The sequence below is a fragment of the Lonchura striata genome, chromosome 2 (genome assembly GCF_046129695.1).
Source record: "Lonchura striata isolate bLonStr1 chromosome 2, bLonStr1.mat, whole genome shotgun sequence".
NCBI classification, from domain to species: domain Eukaryota; kingdom Metazoa; phylum Chordata; class Aves; order Passeriformes; family Estrildidae; genus Lonchura; species Lonchura striata.
In genome coordinates, this window is record NC_134604.1 from 43,503,727 (window position 1) to 43,530,847 (window position 27,121).

At 38.5% G+C, this 27,121-nt stretch overlaps 1 protein-coding gene across 9 annotated transcripts in view; it reads left to right on the forward strand.

Annotated features, from left to right (window-relative positions):
• The window catches only part of GRIA4 (glutamate ionotropic receptor AMPA type subunit 4), a 212,083-nt gene that overhangs the window by 51,762 nt on the left and 133,200 nt on the right, over positions 1–27,121 (forward strand). For all 9 annotated transcript variants that reach the window (XM_021529348.2, XM_021529342.3, XM_077781343.1 and 6 more), the window contains exon 3: positions 17,293–17,532. In XM_021529348.2, coding sequence (XP_021385023.1) covers positions 17,293–17,532 — 240 coding nt within the window. The remainder of the gene's footprint in view (positions 1–17,292; positions 17,533–27,121) is intronic.

Below are 27,121 nucleotides of genomic sequence, written 5' to 3' on the forward strand. Positions count from 1 at the left end.
TGCAAGGCTAGTGCAGAAAACAACTTGCACTTTCCTCATTTGGCTTTTAGGAGGAGCTTTTAGGTGAAGCAAGGCGATAACCTCGCTTCACCCGGCCAGACGAGCGTAAACCAAAACACTGCTCAGTGCTGAAGTGTCACAGCGCTCAGTGTCAGGCCAAATGTAAGCATCAGGAGGAGGCTGAAGTGCTGGTGTTTCCCTCAGTAACCATCAGCTCGTTGCTTTATCTCTAAGGAGAAGCATCCCTGTCCAGCACACGCTCTGCGGGGAAGTGCTCAGTGCTGGGAGTGCCTCCCCTTCCCAGGTGCCCTGCGCAATAGGAGTGAGGCTGTGCAAGTGGGATGGAACAGCAACGAGGATGATGCTTCATCCAGCTTGGAGGTGTCACCAAGGTTATCCCATTCTACATCCTGCATCAAAACCACTTCCAGAAGAAGAAAAGATGTGTCACTGCCATAGGAGAAGGCCTCCTGAAGGCCTAATATGCGGGCTGGACCCACTCCTTAGGGAAGCCTGCTGCCTCCCTGGGGATCAGGTTAAAGATATGAACAAGTAGACTCCTACCCTGGATACGGCCATCAGATTCTCAGGTCATTATTGATTTATCAGGTAGGCAGTGTTGAAGCTGCACCAAGAAGTCCAAGGGCAATTAAGAGACTTTATGGCCTTGGGATAAGGTCAAGGGATGAGGAGCACAAGTCATATTCTCTTCTCATGCAGTTGCAGGGAACAATGAGGGAAAAAATTGGAAGAGCCAACAGATTCTTTTAAATGTATGTACACCTGTGTGATAGTCCTTAAATGCTGAATTGAAGTATATTCCAAAGACCTGTATCTATTTTTTTCACAATCTTTGCACTAACGTAAGGGTATAGATCACTTACAAAGTGTGTCCTCTGTCTACATAGCCTCCTAATTTTTTAATGAATTGAATCTCCTATGTCTGTGTAGGAACTGATTTCCACAGGTGTTCTGTTACAGTTCTGGTCTGCCACTTTCTTCCTTGAGGTAATGCAAAAAGATAGGACAGCAAATAGAGAATAATACAACAGGATGAAGTATAACCTCTAAAGAGCAAGGCCTTTGCACTATTCTGACATGTCTAGACCTATGCCTTAGGCTGTGTACAGTGTCAAATAATCAAATTGTGTTGTTTAAAATACTCATTGATATATGTTGTTTTATTTTCTGATGCTGTGGGATGACTTCAGGCTAGATTTTGCCCTTATGTGTGCAGAAGCAGTTTTTTTCTGACTTTGGGGCAAGGTGACTCCACACAGAAGTGAGATATTGTCTCACAGCCTTTATGGCAATGCAATTATTTAATCAATTGGAGCTGTATTTTTGTGACACCTCATAGTGCACCAAATCCATAATAAATGATCAGTCTGGATTACTGGAGTTAGTAAGTGATTTGGAATAAAACATGTTCCTCAGTGTGTTAACAACATTTTGTCATGGGCTTGTGCATGCATAAGTGGGTATGATTTTCTTTATGTTTCTACAGTTGCCTTAGTCATGGTCCAAATTTGTTTTGGGATAGAACAATATGATTATGAAGTGCAAATATGATTATGTTTTAAGTCTGTATTTTTGGACACATATGTACATTTGTGTTCATTGACATTGCCATTGATAAGCCTTGGTTATTAAGATTTTGGGGTGGTTTTTTTTCCCTTGTAGCTGTGCTGACTTTGATCATAGTAATTACTTACTGCTTGCAATGTACATTGAAAATGGTGACATTTTCAGGTAAAATTTCTAAGAGGGCTAGTTAACCAGTATCAGTATCCTAAGCTGTATCAAAAGGGGCAGAGAAAGTAGATCAGAGTATGATTCACCTTGAGCACCAGCCATGTGAGGAGAGGCTGGGGGCACTGGTCTTGTTCAGTCCGGGGCAGAGATGGCTTTGGGAAGGACCTGACAGCAGCCCCCAGTGTCTATGGGAGCTCATCTAGGAGATGGAGCTGGGCTCAGTGAAGTGAGGCCGAGTGAGAAGCTGAGATAGGGAAAGTAAAGTGACTCAAGAGACAGTCAGGCTAAATACTTTTTTTTAAGATGACCCTGTGAAGCCAGGCAGTGGAACAGCACAAGCAGATACTGTTTTTGTCCTTAGAGATTTTCAACCTTGGCCAGGTGAAGCGCTGAGAATATGGCCTGACCTCAGAGCTGGCCTCCTGTGAGCAGGAGGTTGGACCAGAGACCTCTTGAGGTCACTGCCAGTCTGAACTATCCTTTGATCCTGTTCCTGCCCTCCAGACAGGTTACTTGAAACCTCTCTATCTCTATTTGCTTTTTCTGAATTTTGATCTCAGTTAAACTCAAGGATAAAAAGTACCATGGTAAGGAAATCCTGTGAGATTGTGCTGAGTTTGTCAGCACCAGAGATCAGAACATTATGACAAGGAACATGATGCTGGAGGAGATTCCTTTGAGTCTCCATTATAGTCCTCTCTATTCTCACAGGACACCAGCTGGCAGGACATCCCTCTTCTTCAGTCTAGAATAAAGGAGAGAAAAAAATTAGTCTGCTGGTTTGGTTAAACTATCTCTTGGTCATAACACAGGAAGAATTAGCCAGCAAGTGTAGCTGTGAAGTAGATGATCCAGGCATTGAAAACCAAGATTGTACAAGGACTGGATTTATTTTTTTTAATCTCCTCAGTGTGATTTCAAAAAGACACACCTTAAACCCAGCTGAACCTGGAAGGACGTTAAATGACCCTACCTAGATTATGTTTTATCTTAAACAAAAGAGTAACTAATGCATCTCTTTCTTTTGTGAGTAGGTATAGAAGCATAACTACTGTGGAAATGCTAAAAAATGGCTAAGAAAGAGACTGTAGAGAAAATTGAGTTTTAAAAGAATAAGTTTTCTGTGCTTCTATGTATTATGCCTTTTTCACAACAACCCTTTTACTTCAAATCAAGCTATGAAAAATATTCTGGTTTCTTTTTCTGAAGCTCAAGTAGCATCTATGTTCCTTTGCTTATCCATAAGCAAAACAAATTAATCAGGAAAAGAGTAGTTAGATTTTGCATAACTGTGTAGGAGAAAAAAATGCTTTGCTCTGTACATTTTTCCTGACTGATTGAGTTTAGATATATATGAGCATTTTTTTTTTAATCGTTGGTTGATTGAAAAGTCATAATCAGCGTGATCAGCATTTTCTAGACTTGAGGAAGTTGATTTTGGCCAGTAATTGCATATCTGTGTAATAAAATCATTGTGATACCTAACTACTGAGTTTTCTGTACATTAGAAATGTAAAGATCATAAAATATTTTCAAGACAAATGTAATGGGACTTTTTTTAAAAATTAATGCATGTTATGATAGCTTTGAGCTACCAGAAGTTCATAGTTTTTAATAACAGAGGTACTTATATATGTTAGCATATATGTATTGAGAAATTTGTTACAATCTTTGTTCAGGGAAAGCTTCCATTTCTGTTAATGAAATTTTGCCAGAAGAATAAGCAAGATAAGTCTCAGAGTGCAAGGAAAAATTTGCTTTATTAGAACTGTTTTGAGTGCATCTTTCTGGAACCAATAAAAATCCGGAAAACCTTTCATTTTTAAAAAATCTAATTTTATAACTAAGAAAAAACCCATTGAACCTGGTTTTCTTAAATATCTACTTATATTGGTTTCTTTTCCCCCAGTATGCCTGTAGGCAGTACCAATCCATTATCCTAAAAAAGCAGTTTGATCCTGCAGGGCACTGTGGAGAAGAAGCATTTCTGCACTCGCTGTTTTGTGTGATTAGTTTGGTTCCACATTACCACAGTCACATTTCATCCACCAACTCTTTGGCCACTGTAAATATTTTTTTCTTGTTTCTCCTTTCTGTATATAGCAACAGATTGACTGGGAATTATAAATGAATGTATGCTAATTAAGACAATAAAGTAGTTTAAAGATACACAAATGTTAATAGGATTTGAAATAAGAGGTGGCTTGAGGCCACTGCTGTAACTAACAGGCCATTTAAAAATTATTAGCATCAGGCCCAGTGGACCAGTAGTAAAGTACAGCTGCCTTTTTAGTAGAGTAGCAAAGCTAGCAGCTCCTAGACCCTGAGCTTTACTCCAGTGATCACAGCTGTGAAGTGTGCTGAACTAATTTTGCTTATTCCTGCAAATGCCAGTATAGAAGCTACTTGCCTTACATAATGCCTAAGGTGATATATACAATATTTCATTATTCTTAAAGCAGTCTTTACAGCAAATTGATTTCAATACATCAATAAAGACATGTTCTTGCATACCAAGCTGTAAAATATTTTAATAAATTTCAATTGTCTGTTTTCATGTACAAAAGAACTGTGTATATTGCTCATTTTGTTGACCAAACAGTTCAGTGAAGTGATGGACTCCGCTAGGCTAAAGTCCAAAAATAAATAGAAAAAACATAGGTTTCAGTTGAGAAGGCTGCTGTTGGAACAGCAAAAGAAGTTTACATAAGATGACAGCTATTTTAAATCTCTTGTGATAAACATGATTAAAAAACATTTGTAATGGCAAAGCCTGTTTGACAATGTGCCTCCTTTTCCCCCAGACCCCACAGTACATCCTCCTTTGGCCCATTCACAGAGATAACAGGGTGCCAGCCAAACAATCTCAGCTCCCTTCTTATCTGTCTTCTTTTCTAAAACTATCACCAGCACATTTTCCAGCTCTGTAGAAATCCCAATTATAGATAGTCTATTTCAAAATACCTCTGGATGGAGCCCCATTCCTGCCAAAGATATGAGAGAATAAAATGAGAGGGGGCTCATGCTCCTCTTTTAAATTAGTAAAAGTGTGGAAATACTTAAGATGGTGCCTGAAAACCAGGCATAGAGAGAATAGAATTAGGTGAAAATTCAGGAAGAAATTGAGAGGACCGAACAGATACTTTTGTCACTGCCTTTTTTTTTTTTTTTTTTTTTTCCTAAGCAATTTCCAACTACAGAAGTCAGGAGCTCTGGCTTCAGAAGGTGTATTTTTTGTGAAATGAAGTGAATTGGTGCATAAAACTGAATATTGACAGCTACTTTAGGCTTGGACCAGCAATGCCCTCTCACTTAAGTGGTTTCAAATATATTTTGCCATTGTTTTGTTGTGCTTTACAGACTATTGTTCTCATTTATAACCTCACAACCTAACAATGTCATAGGAAGAGAGATGGAAACAACATTTTTTATTGTTGTGCCAAAAGCAGGATGGGAACCAAAATATCTACATTACATTGTGCCTAAGGAGAGCAATGGGGAGATAGTTTTTGAGAAGCAGTTTGATTTCTTTGGGTTTATGATTTTAAGTTAGTGGGTAGCACTGACATATTTTTGTGTGGTTGCAAGAAAGATTCTGGTATTACTGTAGTCAAAAGTGTAATAATTAAATTCAGTAACATCAATTGATTTTAATGCAAGTTAGCAGTTTTGCTTTAGAGGAGAATACAAGGTGTGCTCAGCAATTTCTGCCTATGAAAGGCGGTGTTGGGTTTCAGAACGGCTACTTGAGTCAAGGGGAGATAGGTCATGCCAAGTATTCAAAACCTTTACCTCTGTTTTACAGTCTGCTTCTAGTTTGGAAGCCCTTAAGAGATTCATTTTTGGGTAAAGACACCATTTTGTTTAATGTTTTACAAGTACAGTGTTACAAAAGAGGTGTTCATTCATAATGGAAGTTAATGGTTCAATGTAGAAGTTAATTATTTCATGTGAAAAATTGTTCTGTGTGGTAACAATGCTTTATGAGACAGCAGAAACATTCTCCTCTCATAAACTGCTAGGCCCTCAGGCAACATTAAGTACCCATAAGTATCCATTTGCATAAGTATCTCCTGCCCCAGAATTGAAATGAAATAAACTCTCCTTGGAAACTAAACATGGAGAAATATGTAAGATAAATATATTAGACACAAAGTGATGTACTTTATTAGGCTTATCTGCATACTTCTTTTAGAGACATCTAAGCTAACATCTATCTGTTTTGCTGGCAAAAGTACTGCAAAATTAATCTGTATTTCTCCAAAATGAAGAAAAAAATGGTAGCTATTTTTATCTGTAAACTTCAAATGGTTCTTCTTATATGTAAGAAAAACTTGTGATTACACAGCTATGAATAAAAAGCTATTTTTATGTAATTAACTACATGCTTCAGAAGCTACCCTCCTATTTAAAACTGATTTTTTTTTCCATCTCTTTTTCTTTTGGAAAGAAAAGTTTATTTTTAAATATGCCTTCTTTTTCCCTTTTCAAGATAAATAAATAAATAAAAAGGCTAGATTTGCAGAGAAGTGGCCATCAAAGGATTACTTCTTGAAACAAAATTCATATTTTTCTTTGCTCTGTTTCATTAAAATAGTATATGGGGCAAGGTTTTATAAAATCTTAGATTTTAGGGGAAAAACAAGCTGCAAAGTAATTTGTTTTCTCTACAAAGAAATATTTGGATGAAGTCCAGATTTGAGCTGAAAGAAGTAATAGGTCTTGTAAGAAAATTAATCAATCCAAGAAAGAGAAAAAATGTTTAATCAGAGAACCATAAAATGTTTAATCACACAGGCAATCTAGATAAGTTATCAAACATGATTTCTCTAGATATTCTTTTAATGAGGATGGGTTTTCCCTCAGCTGGCAAACTGAAAAGGTGATAGGATTTTGCAAGAAGATCTCTAACCATCAGGAGTATCAGAGGTGAAATGTTCACCTCAGTTAAGCAACTGGGAATTTTACGATTGATTCCATAAGCCAGTCTTTTACTGTAGTCCAGTCTAATTTCCATGCAATCTGTTATGCCTCTCTAAGCTTTTATCCTGAAGCAGAAAAAGAAAATCAGAGATGGCTGTAGAGACTTTGTCCTTGAGAAAACCTGCCAGTGCCATAGGAACTTCCTGCCACGTTTAACTTTTTAAAAAACTTCTGTAGTTCTGAAAAGCTTGGAACTCTCACGTTACTGGTATTTTTATCAGCTTTTACAAACAGCCAAAAAAGAACTTCTGTACCGATGTGGATTCTCATTCATGTGACTATGAAAGGTAAATGCTGTATGTGGGTTCTCTATGGGAGAGCTTTCAAAAAGAAAGTTTTGGCAGAGTTAGGGATATGCACGTGTATGTGCATTGCCAGGCAGCTATAAATATCAGATCCATGGAGTGCACAGGAGTGGAGGACAAAGGCACAAAGACTGGATGAATTATTGTAGAGCTGTAAAGTGCTTTTAAAAATGAGAAAAGATTTGTTAGTGTTCAGCAAATGTGGAATTCATGAGGGGTGTTCTATCAAAGAAATTAGCCAAGGCACAGACGAAAAGGAAATTTTGTAAATAAAACCAGTGGAAATTTTTTTCTTGTTCTGTAAAAACATTTCATTGGATTTAAATTATGTGGAATTATATATTAATGAAAGTAAAATACTTCAGTGGTGCCCAAGTTTTCAGATGGAAAGTATTTAAAGATTAAAGCAGTTTCCCTCTCAGAAATTTATTAATGGCCAAGCTACTTTGTGTTCTTTATCAAGAAATGAGAGTTGTAAGCACTCTTAAGGAAAATAGAGATACTTTATCTCTGTTTGAGAAATACCTAGAGCCCCTAGCTGCAAGGGATCTGTGTCAGGTCATATGACATGGGCCTCGGAGAAGGGCAGCTCCAAATCACATTGAATCTAGGGATGGAAAGGAAATTAAAAGTACAGAGGTATTTTTCCTAAAGTAAGATTGTGTGAACAGTTTTTAATCTATCTATCTAAATTGTGTCATTTCATTTTGCAGTTAAAAAGAGAAAGATACCTCTAGTGGATAAATCAGTACACAAAATTTACAACCCACTTTAAGATCTGTCTTTGGAATATACTTTTTTTTCTGGTTTAGAGACAGAAAACAAAAAACAAATTAAACCCTTGACTTTTGGGTGGTAAGAATAAGGTGAGACAGACTCCTCCACTCTCTGTGTGCCCCTCTTCATACAGAGACACACGTGCTTGTTTCACAGCATCTGCAATTGGCTTGGAGGAAACGTCAATCAATGTATTAACTTGTGGAGACAAAATCTTGCCTCCAAATTGAAATGAGCAGGGTCTATGCCTTTATTAATGTTCAGCTCCTTATTTAAAAGTTTAGCTGGGCAGGGGGCTTGACGCGGAGCTCGCCCCCGCTGTTGCAGCTTTCCCGGCAGCCGAAGGGGGAGAAGGCAGCAGAGTCTGCCCCTGGAGTCTCCGTGGCACGCTGGTAGCCGGAGGTGCAGAGGTGTCCAGTCTGTATCTGGAGCCCCGATCAGCAGTCTGTCCTCTCTCCTTTCCTCCTGGCACACTGGTAGCCCAAGGGATGTGCAGAGCCTGCTGCCGAGGTCCAGCAGCAGCTATCCCTCTCCTTCCCTCCTGGTAACCCCAGGAAGAGCTGCTCCTTTGTTCCTGCTTCCCACAGCCCTGTCCAGTCCGGTCCTCTGGAGGCTATGGTGACAGGTCAGACATAAACTAGGGGTGTGGTTCCCTTTTCCCCAGCCAGCGCACCCGTCCAGCCCCCTCCACTGTGCCCAGCCTTCCATTTAGGGGTGTTTTCATCCCCAAAACCCCCTCCCATGATTCCACAGGCTCCTCTATTTGCATCCCAGTCCTAGAATGGCAGTGTGGGTGGGGGGTGTAGGTGATTCCCAGGAGCAATTAACTAATTAACATTTCAATGTCAGTACTTAGTTTGAGCCAAGTGCCCCAGCCAGGCTGTTTTGTTCATAACACATATGAAGCATGGAGAAGAGTTCAGCAGCTGGACTTACAAGCCAGTTTTGCCTGGTCTCAATGGTCTTGTGTTTTCAGCATCTCTCAGGATAACCTTCTAAAGTTAAAGTTCTGTAGCTTTGTGATCTAAGACATTGTACACAAAATACCATATTGAAAAGTTTAAATTTATTTTAAAATAAGAAAATACTGGGCATGTTAGTTAAGCTCATTCAGTTCAATTTTTCCATTCAATAGGCAAGCAATGCACTATCACCTTTAAATATTGTTTCAGGAATTGTCTTTGAGCAGAAATAGTCTTTTAGAGACAATTCACAAAAATGATTTCTGGAAATGTGGCAATTAATTAAAAAATACAGTAAGTTTGTATCTTGTTTTGCAATATGTTCTCACATCTGCAGCTGAACAAACAGAATTGCATTTCCCCAATTACCATTTGATCTAGCACATTCACCCAAGGCTTTAATTGTACTTAGGAGAGGATTTTTAAATGAGCTGGTAAGTTGCTTAGAAGAGCGTACTAGAAGGAATCCACTGCTGTGAATAGAAAACACTCATGAATTTTCTGTGTTCGGTATATCTGGTGTTGAACTCCAGTTAAAATCTCCTGCACACTTTTTAGTATATGCTTCATCTTATGCCTACAACCAAACACAATGACCTTTAGGGCAGAGGCTTACGTAGTTTTAGGGTTTCAGAATTTACTATGGAACTGCAAGAGACAGGCCCACTAGGTATAACATTCATGCACATTGGTGTAGCACTCAGAAACCACACTGAGACAGCTGGACCATTGTGCTAAACTTTTTACAGATATTTAATAGGAGACTGGCCTTCCTGTCAAGTGCTTATGGTCCTCAATGGAACAGACAGTTTAAACCTTCAAAACTGAGACATGAGAATGCAAAGTGACTCGCTCCAGGGGATGAATTTCGTTTCAGTGATTCAGTACCCAACATGCCAAACTTCTCATTATGCAATGTCTTATTATAGGAGGACAAATGTTTGAAAGGAATAAATACTCAAGAGGGTAATACTTGTGACTCATTGGGGTTTTTTTCTTTGTTTTTGTTTTTTTTTTAAGCTGGAAAGATCATAATGTAGTCTCTTTTTGTTCACCTCAACCATTAATACAGTGTTAAATTTTAGAGCAAAAATCTGGTTTTGGTTAAAGTAGTGCTGTGATATTATTTGTGGTTATAACACTTTAGATATGTTGCTACCTGATATGTTATATACGCCTCCTAAATACAAGATAATTAATTTGCTTGAAGGAGTTCGTGATCAAAAGGTAAAAGTAGATGATGATTTAGAGGATGCAGGGTCTATGAATAGAACACAAATAGGGTTTTGTTGGATGTTGTTGGATGTGTTAACTATATAATTTGTAAAGAAGTCCTTGTTTCCCTTTGTCCTAGTTTGGATAACTGTATTTAGAAGTATCCTATTCTACTCCAGACAATTTTTAAGATAGTAGTAAACTGATCCTAATACCTCCATAATGTTTTTCATCTACCCACTTTATGAAACACTACTTTCTTTTATATAATACTGTCTGTCATCTTATATCAGTGACTTAGTTCAGCTTATTAAGTTCATCTGAATGCTGGAAATTTTTCTTAGTGCAAGAACATAATTTAGTATTAAATTAGCAGTCTCAAACACAACTGAGGAAGAGCATGTGTTTCAAATCTGTACTGGATTTGGGTGCAAGGTAGTTTAAAACTACAGAGGGATGAATTTACATCACTTGTCTTTTAGTTCCAGAGATCTAACTGGCCCTGTGTCCTCTTCCAGGAGGTGGAGGTAAGTGGAGTGATCAGGAGGAGATGGATCAGAGAGCAGAGAGGAGAAAGAGACTGTTGGGATGATCTGTGTAAAATGAATGGAGAGATAGTTGGACATTTTAACAGGAAATGTCAATGTCAAAGCTCATCTCCAATATCACGGTTCTTATGGACATAAGTTTATAAATCATTTGACATTGGGAGGTGGTTCATATTTAGATTAAATTATTATCCCGTCTGTGCTTAATGTCACATGTAGATCTTGCATCTCCATATGGATAGGGTGTTCCTCTTGGAAGGAGTTCTTCAGGTCAGAAGAATTTGCACAGTATTTTTTACATCAGTGCTGGCAGGTGCACAGCAGCTGAACAAAACAGTGTATATGACTGTGACCCCAGAAGACTGATGGCATTGCTGAAATACCTCATAATGAAAGTCTTCATGTGCTATTATGGTGGCACAAGGAAATGTGGTTCCCTAAATATGCTTTTTAAATGTGTTGCTCTCAGGAGTTTACCAGATCAAAGAAGCATAGAATAAGCTAAGTTGGAAGTGACCCTCAAACATAATCAAGTCCAACTCCTGGCTCTGCACAGGACGATCCTCAAGAGTTACACTACGTGCCTGAGAACATTGTTCAAGTGCTCCTTGAACTCTTCTTAGGATTGCTGCTGTGATCACTTCCCTGGGAAGCCTGTTCCCCAACCCCAACCACCCTTTAGGTGAAGAACATTTTTCAAATATCCAGCCTAGACCTCTCCTGACACAATTTCAGGCCATTCCTTCAGGTCCTGTCACTGCTCACCACAGAGAAGAGATCAGTGCCTGCTCTTTTTTGGCTGGGAGGAGGGGAATAGAGGGACAGACTCTTCAAGAAGATGCCAGGGGCCACTCCTATGTCAGGCGGAGTTTTCAGCCAGCTGAGCTTGTCAGTGATGCTGTGGTACCTCTGTGATAACACATTCGGTAAAGGATAAAAAACACTGCGTAGGAGCAGTGAGAGAGTGGAGTGAGAATATGCAAGAGGAGCAGCCCTGCAGACGCCCAGGTCTGTGCAGGAGGAGGGGCAGGAGGTGCTCCAGGTGCCAGAGCAGAGACTCCACCACAGCCCATGGTGAAGTAGCTATGCCCCTGCAGCCCAAGGAAATCCATGGGGATGCAGAAATCCACCTGCAGCCTGTGGAGGATCCCATGCCAGCAGGTGGAAGTGCCCTGAATGACGCTGCAGCACGTGGAAGTCTGTCGCACTACGACATGAAATAACACACACGCACGTTAGATGCAGAAGAGGGAAGAAAAGAAAAAAAGAGAGAGCTTTATTTTCTGAATTTGCAATATATAGAATTCTAAAAGTGACAGTGGGTTGGAGGATGAAATTGCTACTTCTCCAACCACACTGGTCAAACCAACAGTCTATCAATTTTCTCTACCCACAAAGAAGAATGTAAAACAATCATATTAACATGTGTGAAAACTCCAGTAGAAATATGTAAACATCAGAAAGCATAAAAAACTTCTAGAAGATCTTTGAAACTTTTAAAAGAATAGGGCAACAAAAGTCCACAGTAGAGCCGGCTCCTGGCAGAAGCTGTGGCCCAATGGAGAGAGGTTTTCTGACAGGAATTGTGGCCTGTGGGGGACCCTGCAGTCTGAAGCAGTCTTTTCCTGAAAGACTCCTTCTTAGAGTAAGCACAGGCTTACAGTGCAGCAGTTCTTGAAGATCTGCAGGCCACAGCAAGGGCACATGCTGGAAAAGTTTGCAAAGGACAGTATCTCCTGGAGAGATCCAATGCTGGATTAGGTGAGCAGCCTGAGGAGGAAGGAGAGTCAGACAAAAGTTGTCATTGACCAGTCATAATCCCTAACCCTCATTTGGATGTCCAAAGCATAGGAGGAAAGGAAGAGACAGCAATGAAAGGCTGTCCTCATATCTGAAAACTTCCACAATGCAAATTACTCGAGTCTTTAAATTTTCACACTTCCACAGTTTGCATTTTTGTGACATATCAATGTGTCTGTCAACATATCTGTAATAGCTGACTGTGCCAGGGCTTCCCACACAAGAGTTGAAAGCATAAGGGAAAGCACTTTATAATGCCTATTCCAGAAACTCTGTCCTGGAACACTCAGGGTCAGTGAGTCATGGCTGATGAAGGTTTTATCATGTTACTGTGGTGTTAGGCTGCAGGTCTTCCAGGTTCCTACATATATGGTTCCTATACTTGCTCCTGTTTGCTGCTGAGCAAAACTAACATTTTTTTACTAACAGCTGTGCCCTACTTATTCTTTGTAAATATATTGTTTAGAGGATTTAAGATATGTGGGTATAACTTGAGAATAAGAAGTTGTTGGAATTTTTTTAATTTTTGTTTTTCAAGATAAGATTTGTGTTTTAAGTAAGGGACTTGTCTTTAGAGCAATAGCAGGAACTTTAGAAAGTATTTCTCTTACAGAGAAAGAAGACTATTCCATGTGTCTCAGTAAACCCTTCAGTATATACAGGTTTTGGCATTTTGGCATTATGGTGTCATTTCTTAACTGAAGGTCCTGCAAGTCTCCTATTCTTTTAAAGTGGTTGTACTATCATGTAGTACAATCAGCTAGAATAGAACACATCTAATTCATATTACAACTACTGCAATAATGCTGTCTTGGTGCTTTAAGATGCAATGCAATGTTTTTTTCTGGAGTCTGTTCCAAGGGAACAGGCTGGGTGGACAAAGGATCAAGACTAGCCCTGGGGGAAAGCCTAGGAGGTGTTGGTGGATGAGAAGCTCAGCATGTCTCAGCAATGAGTGCTCATAGCCCAGAAAGACATTGGTGTCCTGGGCTGCATCCAAAGCAGTGTGGGCAGCAGAGCCAGGGAGGCTCTGCCCCTCTACTCTGCTCTGCTGAGATCCCACCTGCAGGGCTGCATCAGCTCTGGGGTTCCAGGACAACAAGGAGGCAGTTGGAGCCAGTCCACAGGTGGGTGGGATGCTTGTTCCCAGGGCTGGAGCACCATTCTGTGAAGACAGACTGAGAGAACCAGGTTTCAGCCTGAAGAGAAGGCTCCAGGCATAATTGCAGCCTTCCAGTACCTGAAGGGAGCCTACAAGATAGATGTAGAGAGTCTATTTACAAGTGACAGGACAAGGGGGAATTGTATTAAACTTTAAGAGGGTTGGTTTAGATTAGATATTAGGAAGAAATTATTCACTGTGACAATGGTGAGGCACTGGAAAAGTTTGTCCAGAGAGGTTGTGGACTCCCCATCCCTGGAGATGTTCAAGTCCGGGCGGAATGGAATTCTGAGTAACCTGACCTAGTGGCAGGTATCCCTGCCCATGACACGGAATATTGGACCTAGATGATCCGTAATGTCCCTTTCAACCCAAACCATTCTATGATTCTATGAGTCTGACCTCTGCATTCATCTCATCTTTGGTCAGACCAATGGCACTGCAAAATCTGCAGGAGATAATAGTATGTGTAATAGAGATAGTAAGTTGTCAGCTACTAAGGGGTATCTGGTTTAAAGATGAATTATTATTCAATATTTTTCAAAGTATGCTCATAAAAGTGTATTTGTCACTGCTTTGTATTTATGAGGGAAAAAATCTTGAACAAAATTTTCTTAGAATGCTAGTATGCGACTGTTTTACCAAGCATAATTTAGTTAATTTTTAATAAGTAAAATGCCTTTGGAACTGGAAAAGGAATTGGCAAATTCAGGTAGTCATGTTTGCCGGGAGGCATTTTCTGAGAACAGTAGTGAGTTGGAATGCAAATCCTCATGGCTTTGCTGATTTTGTGGTTGCTGCTGATTACTGTAAAATTGATTCAGGAGTGTTGCAGCATCTCTGCATATGTTTAAGCTTCATCTCCATAGTGTCACAGGCACTTTTCCTCTCTGTGGGTTTTGTACTGAGTAAGAAAAAAATCTCATAACCCTCATCTTAGCATTTTTTGTTATCAAGGAGCAAAGAAGGACACTCTTGTGTTATTTTCCAGTCTTGATCTCAAGTATAATAGCACAAGTTTTCTTGGATTGGCTATTTCAGGACTTTAATGATATTCAGATAATGTTTTATCGTATTTGGATTTAGACTGGGGCAAGGGTAGTTTGCTTTGAACGTGAAGAATTATTATTCTGTTACTCTAAGTACTTCAGGGTAATTTTATGTTTTTTAATGAAATTTCAAGTTTGAGTTTTTCTCCATCCTGAGAATGAATTTGAGCTTTAACTCTGCTAAGTGTACCATTTCACAGCTTGGTATCGATTTCTTGAATTTTTCATCATGTGGATTCCTACTATAAGGGCCATGTGTTACAAAAAGTACTCTTTGCCCCTCTAAAACTGCAAAGAAGTACAACAACAAGGAGCCTTAGGAAGGATTTTGTCTAAACAAGGAACGCATTAAGTAACTACCACTTTGATTTTCACTCAAGGAGAATGTTGATCTTAAAAGAGGAGTGATGACTAATGAGAACAGAGAAGTCACATCTTTCTTTCCTGGTTCTTCAAGAACTGGTTTACTGAAAGGCAGATGCAATAAGTGTCTCTTACTAGAGCTGTAATGTGTATGATCAGTGAAGTTATAGAACAGATTTTGATGTAAAGAAAGCTTTAAAATATGAATATAGATTGAAAATGGCATAAAATGCAACCAGAAGTTACTAAGGTAGTAAAGGATTGATCTCTATCTTCCAGTTGCCAAGAGAATGTAATAAAATAGACATGGTCTTAAGAGAAGTGATTTATGGAAATGAAGACAAACAGAGTCAAAAGACAAGCATGAAACTGTGGAGAAGATGGCAACAAATTTTAGTAGGAGGTACCTGGCTGGAGAAGCACAATTATAGGAGAAAGATCATAACTGTCTAATTTTACAATAGGTACAGAGACAAAAAGTCAGGGTACCATGATGGAATTCACTGGAGAGGCAGATAAGTACATCCAGCAGAGCAGACTAAGACTGTAAGCATACAAACAAGTAATTTTAAAGGAGTGCAGAAATATATGTGGCATGATGGAAAACAAATAACAGTGACTAATAAAAATACTCTGCTATAAGCAGCAACTCATCATTTGCAAAGAGCCCAGAAGGAGCAGACTTTTGATCCCAACATGATCATCAGCCATCACTGAGGTTCATATTTTAGAAAAACACAGTGTTGTCTCAATATATATCAGAAAAAATATTTTATGGTTGAGATGGGGAAATAATATTAAAAAAAGCAGGAAACCTTTAACAGAAATTCTCAACATGTCGGTCATCTGCATTCAGGGCAGATGAGGTGGAGCTGGGAAAGCAGAGAGCAAGGTTCCCTGTGATGATTAGTGGAATGACAAGCCAATCATCTGAGGGGTCTGTGAGAAACTGTTTTATGTGGTCCAACAAAGAAAATACTAAGAGGGTTTTTTAAGAAATGCACATCTTGAAGGTCAACCTAGGTAAAGGAAGAAAGCTTTTGAAAAAGCTTTATTGGTATAAAATCTGAATTAAAAATCATTAGGATGGAAGCCATAACAGTGGAGGAGAACATAAAATCACAAAATTGCCCTCAAGCTACTTATTCCAGTTTTGGCATCAGAACGGGGTAAATCACCCAAGTCTTAGGAGAAAAATGCAGTTTTCATTTTCAGCAATAAATGTAATAGGAAAAAATTAAAGCTGGAGTGGTTTGAATTTGCTAAGTATGTACATTGTTCCCTGAGTGTTCTGCACATGCAGAATGACTGTGAACTCCCAGCTAGTGGGAGGGTGCCTTAAGTTTTCCCATGTTTAGGCAACATGTAAGAATGGACTTTAAAAAGAGAGGATCTGGAACAGGATAGCATGGGAAATAGTGAGAGGAAAGCATAGAAAATATGATGATCCCCTAAATGACTGTTCCTTTCTTCATTTTCTGTGTGTCTGGGAGAGGTAACACTATTAATGATCACACAGTTTCTAATAACTTCATTTGTACTTCAAAAAAATGGGATGTTTTTCGTTAGACCCTTTATGAATTGAGAGGAATGCAGTAGATCTGCAATAAAATACCCATTTGCCTGCTTTTATGTGCAGAGATCAGTAAAGTCCTTACCCAGTGTGATGAAATCAATAGAACTCTCTCTCTATGTCTTAAATGAGTCCAAGAGCAAATCAAAACTTAGAATATATATTCAGGTCATTTGTTTTCTGGTTTCCAGTTAGCACAGAGTAGAAATAAAAGGGTTGGGGCAAAAGTCAAATCACATTGACTTACTACATTTTACTTAAACTGCCCTCTTAAAGTCAAGGAGATTATTCATGAAGATGATTTTACTCAATGTCTCTAGGAGTGTTTTAATGTACCACAAGGGCTTCCTGTTTAAAAGGGAGCAAAGGTTGTACGTCGTTACAATTCAAAATGTCCAAATTTCACTTACAAGGTCAGTAATTTTCACATTTTAGAATGTGAACATTTTTTAGTTCAAGGTAGTGGAAATGCTCAATGCCTGATTCTATGCAGAGCTATGTATGTTGACTTTTTTCACTGGTATACAAAAGCACATTACTTATTTTACATTTTATTTTAGAGTAAAACCACTATGAATTGTTTAGTGTTCTATGAATAGGATCAGAAAGTCACAAAATTTTATTTAGCTGTTTATTTATTGGTTTCCAGAATAAAGCACATGTGCAAATTGAATGTAACTGTACACGCAGAATTGAAAATCTTCAAATTAGAAATTTCAGGAAGTTGGAATGTGTAAAGACATGTTTACAGATTTTGTCACTACTGAAACTCTGTTTGCTTGCTTGTTTGTTTCTTTCAGTTTGCTCCCAGTATTCTAGAGGAGTTTTTGCCATTTTTGGACTATATGATAAGAGATCAGTGCACACCTTGACCTCATTCTGCAGCGCCTTGCACATCTCCCTCATCACGCCGAGTTTCCCCACGGAGGGCGAGAGCCAGTTCGTGCTGCAGCTGCGGCCGTCCCTGCGGGGAGCCCTCCTGAGCTTGCTGGATCATTACGAGTGGAACCGCTTTGTTTTCCTGTATGACACAGACCGAGGTAAGTTGTGACCCAGCTTTCTTATCTGCCTCGTCCAAATGACTTGGGCAAGAGCTGTGAACTTTTATGTCCCATTGAGAGCTTGGGGAGCCAAATTTTAGAGGGCCTTTGAGGTGAAATACCTCTCACTGAGTAGCTGTGTGGCTGGAGGAAGAACTCCTTAGTCTGCAAAAATTGGGTATTGGATTCACATAGTATGTAATCGACCAGCCAAAGCCTGCGCTTTAAGTCTAGAATACTAAAATCTTTAAACTAATGGTAGTGAAACAAAAATACAGTTCAATAAGCAGAATGTTACAGCTCTATTCTCTCTTCAATTCACTTTGTAAGTGACAGCAGTACAAAGAAGTGGAGAGGAACAGCCTCTTTTCTGCATCTGCACTGCTGTAAGCTGAGACAAGAGAAAACCTGTGGGACTTCCAAGCTTTGGAAGGTCAAGGCAGAGCAAGGCTCTGCCCTCAGGCTGTGCCAGAGTAGTGGAGGTCAGAGGCAATGCTTGCAAGGCACAAGGTATCCACAGGCAGAGGGAGGGAGTGCTGCCACAACCCATCTTCTGCTCCTTTCAGCTGGAGTTACCTCTGTGATGGACTACACTTTTACAAAATATATAGTCAATTTCAGAAAAGGGTTTGTTTTCTTTCCACAGCCTCAATTCCACATCCCAATGCATCTAAGAACTGTTTAAGTGATAAAAAACTGTAAGTGCATCACTGTAGTTCACCTCTCAGTGAGGAATTGAGAGGTAAAAGCTGTTCTCCGAGTGGTGTGTTCATTCTGCTGGCAAAGTCTTTGTTTGTGGAATAGGACTGAGCCAGCATAGCTGAGCTTCTGCAAAAGAGGCAAGATTTTTATGTTGGTGGCTTGCTTTCACAGGGGGAATAAACAGCATAGCTGTAGTCAAATAATTATTTTACTACAGCTGTTTCAATAGAGTTTCCCAGGTGGACAATCTATTCTGGAATATAAGTGGCTTTATTCCAGTATAATTACTCTACAGAAGAAATAGGGAATTACACAGACCTATCTAAATCTGTTTAATTACTTGATTATGGCTATAGAAGCTATTTTTCTCCTATATACGAGCGCTACATTTTAGTGAGTTTTTACCTTGATATGCTGCCTAAATACCTGAATTTGAATCAAAATGAATAATGGAAGAAAACTAAAGAGTTTGTATTGTTTCACAATTATCTGTTAGTTGCTTTTAACTAAATATTTTTTTAATGCTTGCTGGACCCATAGGGGAAGTTCTGGGAAGCATTATAGAATGTATTAGGTAACTGGAAAGAGAAAAATATAACAGAATTTTAAAGAATTTCTACTCAAGATATGGGTAACAAGAAAACAAGCAGATAATTACAGATGTGGTGTTACAAGTTCAACATATTGTTAAGTAAAGAAGTGCACAACCTGTAGTTACCTTTCTCATCTAAATTCACACACTTAATTAGATGGAGAGATCATTTTTGAGCAGGTGATATCACACCAAGGACAGTTTCAGAACAGAGTCTATAACAGCATGGCTAATAATTAATTCTTATGGCACGGAACTCTGCCACTCTGAACTCATCAGCATGTCTTTGATAAAGATGTGACATTTTCCAGCTTGGATTCAGGGAATGCTACATTGGGCTGTCTCTCAAATTCTGAATAGGTCTTGTGATGCAGTTTCATGCAGGAGAAAATAAGATTCAATGTATCTTTTGGTATTAAGAGTACTGTAAAGACACATAACTGTTGAGTGAATTTTCACCACCTTTGCACAAGACAAAATTTCAGTCCAGACCTCAGATATGCTATTAAAAAACGGTAAACATCACCTTACTAAAACTATAAAAAGAAAAAAAAAATCATTGATGTTGAGTCATAGAATCTCTGTCAGTGAGGCCAGAAATTAACCTTGTCCAAATTTTTGCCAGAGATCCTTCCTTTACATGCCAGATGTCTCCCTGTTTCTCTGAGCAGCCCCATTGAAGCAATTGAAGGAAGGGGAACCCCCTCAGCATTTTGTTTCTGGACTTGCAAGATGATCTTTGTGGCTTAAGTGGGAAGCTGTGAATAGGAGCTTATGGGGGAAGGTAAGCAATAAGCCTAAATTCCAGCCTGACACAGTAGCTGTCTGTGAAGAAGGCAGTATTTAGCAGCTGTCAGTACTGTAAAAGGCAGAAGTACCTCAGAAAAAATAGCATGACAAAATACACTTCAGTAATGGTGGACAAATGTTTTCAGACCTGCTTTCGAGCCTTTCTGTCCTGCTTGCTTCTTGGTTCTGTTGCCTGTGACTCAGTTGCTGCTCAGTCTTGGGGGTTGAACAATTAAATCCTATTCTCAAGGTAGGTTTCTCTGTTGCATCATTCCATTCATCTCTTTGACAGCCCCTAAGCTCCCTACAGAACCCCAGTTTTTAATGCTGGAGCCACCTATGTTAACATTTCAGTTTAGGCCAGGAATGTACTTTTGTTGCGTCTCTGTAAGTCAATCCCACATACCACACTTGGGGTTAGACCCTGTAGCAGTGTTGGACCACCCAAACTGTGATGAGGTGGTGGCTTCAGGTATTATGTTAAATCTCCCTTTCTGATGTTCTTCCAAAGTCACAGTCTGGAAAATCAATGTCCTGTGCCAGAATGAAGATACTAGGAAGAATGGCAAAATTACAAAATTAATTTGATCTAGCAGGGGACATTATGGAGAAGGAGAGCAGGTTTTGCAAGAGGCATTACACCTAAGAGAAAGAAGAAGGAAAATTCAGCTCATTATTTAAGAGGGGAAAGTGAGCAAGTCAAGAATGACAAAGAAGGCTAAAGCCTGAAGGGTCCTTTTGTTTCAATACATTCCACTTTCTCTTATCCTCCTTCCAGGTTTAAAAAGGTTTAATTATGACCTGATGCCTAATACAATTAATATTAACAGCAAAGTGCCAGGAACACAGACAGGACAGGGAAAAAGGAAGCTGAATAACATTTATTTGAATTATGCAAAGCATAGTAGGAAAGGGCTGAAACAAAAACTGTGCCTCCTTGAGATACCCAGAGGAAAGGGAAGTCCAGCAGGGAAAAAGTACTCAGGTGTCATCACTAAAGGGAATTAAGTGAAAAAAACCAAATGAGTGGAGCAGAAGAATATTCAGGTTTTATATGTTGTTTTATTGTGACTGAGAGGTATTTTATTTAAAAAGAGGCATATAATCAAGTGGTGCTCTGTATCTGTAAATCCACTGGATTTTTGACCTTGCACAAATATGCCCATAGTGTGATTTAGTGCCTGTAGTTGGTGACAACATTTTCAGGCACCAGAAAGAAAAATTTGGACCCTGAAACCACAGAAGAAGGCTGGAGGAGTTTGTGTGATGAATGAGAAGCTGTTTAAGAATAAAATCATAGAATAATTTAGGTTGAAAAAAAGACCCTTAAGGTTAAGTCCAACCATTCACCTAGTATTGCCAATATCCAGTACAGAGTTGAGCAGTGCAAGAATTGAATTTACAAGAGGTCAGTGTTAGATTTCCAGGCCACGTGCAGCCTTAGTGAAAGCTGGAGTGGCTGAAGTTGCTAGTTTAACTGCAGGGATTACCAGAGCTGAGAGGTCCCATGATGGAGAGGGGCAGAGAGGCTGTAGAGCAGCATGGGGACACATAGGACACCAGGGAGGATGGCAGCCAACAGGCTGGAAACTGCTTTCACAAAATGTCAGCATCCATTTGAATTCAGCTGTGTTTCCCAGCAAGTTTTCAGTCCCTGACTGTGACTAAAGTGGGGAGCACAAAGAGTGGAGCTACCAGCTGGCCTAGCAGTTGGTTCACCAGAAGCAAGGACTGTAAAATAGTTATATTCTATAGAAATTAGGCATCATGTGTGAGCCTGCTTATGTACCTTGCTAATGCTTTTTTCTTTCCCTCCACTCCTTTTAATTACATGTCCATAAAGCCAACTCAGTCATGGCTGCAGATGAGGAAAATTAGCTCACTGTGCACAAGGTAAATTTAATTTTCCCGCATTTCTGGATAGTGTTTTAATAGCAACTCCTTCAAAGCTGAAACTGTTCTATGATAATCTAAACCTGGCAGAAGGTTTATACAAGCACTGGTGGCCTGTTAGAATTAATCCTAGAGTACACAGAGTAGCAATCTCTAGGCTTTTGTCTCTAAGAACTTGTGGAGGATAAGTGAGTCTCAGAAGAGAACAGAAGCTATCTGGAGAAGGCAAATAATGGTATAGGAAATTTAAAGCTTTCCCTCTTATATTGAGGGAGATTATGGATTTTATTTACGAATCTTTTTTTTTTATTTATTTACAATCAGATGCAAAGTTTATCAGTCTAATCTAATTTACAGCTTTGGCAGAGGAGTTGTGGTGAGCTATAAGTACAGAAAGCCATACTGAGTCCAATAAAGTAGAGCTTATTTTGAAATTTCAAAAAAGAATGTTGCATGTGAGATGTGAAAGCTGAATATTGCTGTCTCTGAGCTGGCCATGCTGATGTGTCACATGTTGAGATTATCACTGCAAAAGAAAACATCAAAAATTTTCAAACTAATTTTCCGTGCCCTTTTGAAGCACTAGATGCTGTTTTCAGCTATAACAAAGGTCTTCTGTATAAATGTAGCACAAGGATCCATTGCTGGAATGGCACTGTGATCACTGACCACCACATATAGATATAAGTTTCAAGGGTCCACTGAAGAGAAAGAATATTAAAAAAAAAAAAAAAATCACCTATGAGAAAAAGCTTTACAAATGGAGATTTTATTTTTTTTTTATTGTAAGACTGTTAAGATGCAAAGATAATTGTGTGTATCTGATAAGATGTAGACAAAATAGAATTATGTGGGCAGATTTGAAGTGTTACTAGGAAAAAATGTTTTAATCAGTTTGGGATAAGTCCATGAGGTTCTTACCACTAGGGTAAGATTGTTACCACTTCAGAAGTTTTGAAAAGGTTAGTAAATATCTGCAGTGGGATGAGCTTTGCTATATCCACCCCAGATGATCTTTTATGTCCCCTCAGGATTATTTATGTAGATGTCATGATTTCTTTAGGAAACTGGGAATGGCTTTTACACAGTACTTGGAACACTGAAAAGACAACTTCTTAATTTTCTACTATGGAGCAACTTTCAATAATATATTATTTTTATTCAATTATATATATCGCCCTTGTAAAACATTTAGTGTGTTCTATTATTCAAAAATCAGATCAAAAATATTCTAAGTGATCTAGATAAGAACACTGTAAAATCAGGTTGAAGGACTATCATTAGAATATGGTACTCAATAAGTTATCATTGGCTGAGCATTTAGGTGCTGAAAGAATTGGCCCTACATCAAGCTTTACTCAAAATTTTTACTACACTTCTGAACAAATTTTTCAATGTCTCAGTAGTGAAAGTAGTGGTAATATAATAGCAAGTTGTAAAGTTGTTTCAATACCTCAATTGAAAGAGCTAAACTTACTAAAGTCAGTAGTGATATAAACATATAACTTACATTTTTATGTGCATAAAAATACTGAGTCAAGGCTCTTATTTGTGAAATAAGTGAAAAGGACCAAGTGTTGCTGTTAAAAAACAAATTGCAGATGACCTTACAACACAATACAGAAAAAAAATGGTTTTGACACTGCTCTGTATTTATTAATTGTTTTCTGCATAACACTGTTAAGCCCAAACCTACATCACTCTTGGCTTAAACTTCTAGAATAATATCACAGGTAAGCCTGAAAATAAAGTTATGTCTTGGATTGTAAAGAACATTATTTTGGTAATATGACTTTTTTTAATTGCAGCCATCCACTTGGTCTTGGGCCCTTTTTTCATTACTATCACCAGGAAGAATTTGGTAGGATTCCCACAATATGAATTTTTCATCCTACTGATCTTTGGCAAAATATTGGACAATAAAAAAGAAATATAAGTTCATGACTGGGTCCACTAAAAATGTGAGTTTCTTACTTGCATCACGCAGTTTTGTGCCAAATTTTTGTGAAATAAAGATCAGTGTTGTCATAACATTGAAGAAATATTGATAAAAGAAATAGCATCCAATACTTGCTCTCATAGTCCTTTGACTGCTCTAACATGATGGTCTGCAGGTTTGAACTTTTCCATATTCCTCACTAGATCTGAGAAAAAGCTGTTTGTCTTCAGCAAATACTCTTACATGGCCAGTGAATCATGTCTCACACACATTGGGATTTAGCCACCACTATGTTTGTTTTGTACCAAATTTATATTGTCATTTAATGCAGGCCAGTCTGAAACAATACACAGAACATAGGAAAAAATGTTTTGTCAAATATCATTGAATTTAGAGAACTGCAGTAAGTTTGTAATATGATCTACTGTTGTCTGTACTCAGTAACAGTAAATTCCATGTTTTTAATGAAATACGGCAATGTGCTTTATCCATCAGTAATTAACTTGCAGCGGATTTTGTTTTGCCAGTGTTAGCTCATTAATAATTATACCAGCAAAATGCCAGCTCATCCTCATCTTCTCAGCAGGTGGTAGCAGCTTGAAAATATAGGTAATAAATGCACACGTGAAACTAAAATGCAGCTGGTGCCTAAAATCAGCATTAGTAATGATACTGTGATTTTCCATCATTCCCTTGTCTTACCACTAAAGAGAAGCAATACTGGTAAATCAACAGGGTCATCATTTAATTTACTACATGTGAAAAGTCTTCCAAGAGCTTTCAGAATGCTTCATTTAACAAAAGTGCATCTCTCGTTGACTGAAATGATTGAACATTAGATCAAGGTTGAAATTAACAGAAAATGCAGGTATTGGAATCAAAAGCTGATCATCAAGTGTACAGATGAGTCCCCTGACTTTGGTATTGCCTGTAAGATGTGGCTCAAGCTGTGCTGCATGAGAACTTTTCTGTGTGTTTTGTCATCTGGCTAAACACTCAGAAAATGGAACACAGCCTAATATGCAAATGTCATAGAAATATATAAATCCTAAAACATGAAATAAACAGCTGCTTATTACATTCCTAGTCTGAAGAATTTGCGTTTCTTTATTCTGACTTAGTGGGTGCCATGGAGAAGACAAGAGACTCATGATAATTTTAAATTTTGCTTTTTAAGTTGCCATGCCAGTGAATCATCTCTGCCCTTTCTAATGATTTGTTTGTGACAGTGTTGTAGAATCCTTAGAGCTAAGTTCTTTTCTCAGTAGCATTTATCGCAGTTTTGCACATGTGTAATACAAGATTGTGCCTGTTACTTCTATATGCTTTTATATTCCAATATCCAAATGTAAATAACATTGCAACTTCCATTGGCTTGTTCTAACGATATCAGAGAATTAGAGAATAGTTAATTTGTTGTTACCTGCATATGTAATACATTCCTTTAAATGAAAGCATGTCATTTTTATCTGGCTTTTACACACATTCTGTATTTATTTGAGAGCAGGGACAGTATGGTCTGTAATTCTGAATGTCTGCTTCCATTTACTTAAGAGCTTTTTACGCACAAGGCTGTAGTTAAAAAAAATTACTTCATACCATTTTTTTCTGAGAAAGAGCTCATGTCTCAGCATTTTTGTTTTAGATTTTATGAATAGTAGAATTAAGTTCAGCTGCTTTTATGAGTTTCAAATAGCAACTCTGAGCACATTTCTGATTTTATTATTTGATCCCAAATAAGAGGAGGTGTTTTACATATGTAATTACTGGACTTGTGTTCATCTTAGGGTAGACCTTACCCTTCTTTACATATATCTATATCAGTGGTATCACATTTGACAAACCTTGCAAAAAGCTACCTTCAGTGAAGGCAGCCTTACATCAGCATAGCCAAGAGCATCTTTTCTGAGTCTGAGGCTGTGCTATGTCACCACTGCACACTGGCCAGCAGAAACACTGCAGACAGTTGATAGATCCAGCACCCAGCAGCGTGGCCCGCCAAAGAGGGCCTTGAAAAGACTCAGACGAGGAAGCCAGCCACACATCCAAATGCTTATGCTTTAGAAATTCCTTTCAGTATGGACATCCGAGTCCTGCAGCTGCTGAACGTGGCCTTTTATATGGCCACAGGTGTTGGCTTCAGTGCTGGAGCACGAAGTGGTAGCAAACAAAGGGCAGTATAGTCAATGGTGCCAGAGACCAGACATGGTGCCAGTTTAATACTGAATGTAAAACAAATACTTGTGCCAAGTTGTTTCTAAATGCATTTTTAGTTAGAAAAATTAGCTTGTCTTTTGAGAGTATTATCTATGTGAAGATGAATGTTTCAAGTTTTAATAGAGTATAAAGCAGACTTTTAAAAATAAAAATAAATAAGACATAGACTTACAAATATCAAGATATACTATTCCATTTTTATGCACCTATTGTTTAAAAAGTAATCTAAATGTATAAGACTAATTTAATTCTTCATGATCCGTCTTTGGCCTATTTGTAAGACATTTATCCCCTGTGTATTGTGAGTTACTTCTCCAGAGCTGGAGCAGGAGGTAAAGGTAATTCCGCTTTAGTGTAAATCTCTGTTTGTACATAAGGGTATTTCTGGAGTTGCACATTCTTAATTCAGCTGATTGAACTGTCATTCTATCGTCCATGCAGACTGTGATTTTAGGGCTACATTTTCTGCTTCTGTAAAGAAGCATATTTCAATGTGTTTAGGCGTTCATTATTCTGAGATGCATTTTCCCTGCAAATGGAATATATTTTAGGTGATTCCCTCATAAATTACAGCTGAATCCTATTTACATACATATTTATACAAATAATTTGTCTTTGGTCAATTCCAGAAGGGGTGGTGGAAGTGTAGACATCCTTTTAAAATGATTGACTGTTTATCACAGTTCTACAGATGCTATTTCTGCCTCTGTACTGGGAATTTCCTGCACTAATATTTACAGATAACAGCATTAGCAGCTGCTTCTGTTACCAAAATTGCATTGCATGTTTGAGGTATTTAGCATCTTGCAATTGGAAAGAGAGTTACCAAAGGGTCCTTTAATCCTGGGGTCTCAAAATCCCTTTTTTGTGCAAGTACCTTGGTGGGTTTTAATATTAATGTGCACCTGGGTGCTGCAGGACGTTTTCCTTTGGACAAGGGGCATACATTTTGTTCCAGTGTGACTTCATCTGCAAATGGCAAGCAGAACATTTCATGTGGTTTTGAAGATCTGGGCATAATAAATGCTGAAGTGTCACCAAAGAGAAGGGTTGTGAATACAAAACTGGTTGCTAGTAGGTTCCTCAAACAAATACACATTTTGTGTTAACCTCTCACTGGGAAAAGAATAGAGAAACTCTCCTGGGAGTAAGGACTTGTATCCTAGATCATCCCGCTCCTAAGGGTGAGTCCAGTCAGCATGGGACAGTGAGCTTGGGAAGGTCCTAAATACATGCTTTATTTCATAAAAGGTATCAGAGCCAAATTTCCTCTGTAGTGAGTTCAGAATAAGAAAACTAAATAAAACTGTCAAGTGTACATAAAATAATAAGCAAGTATTAAACACAGAAAAATAATAAGCAACATTTTTTAAGTATGCTATTCAAAGACGTTTCTCATACCAGAGAAATGTGTTTGCAGATGTCTCTTTTAAAATTATTTTATATGTATAGATAAA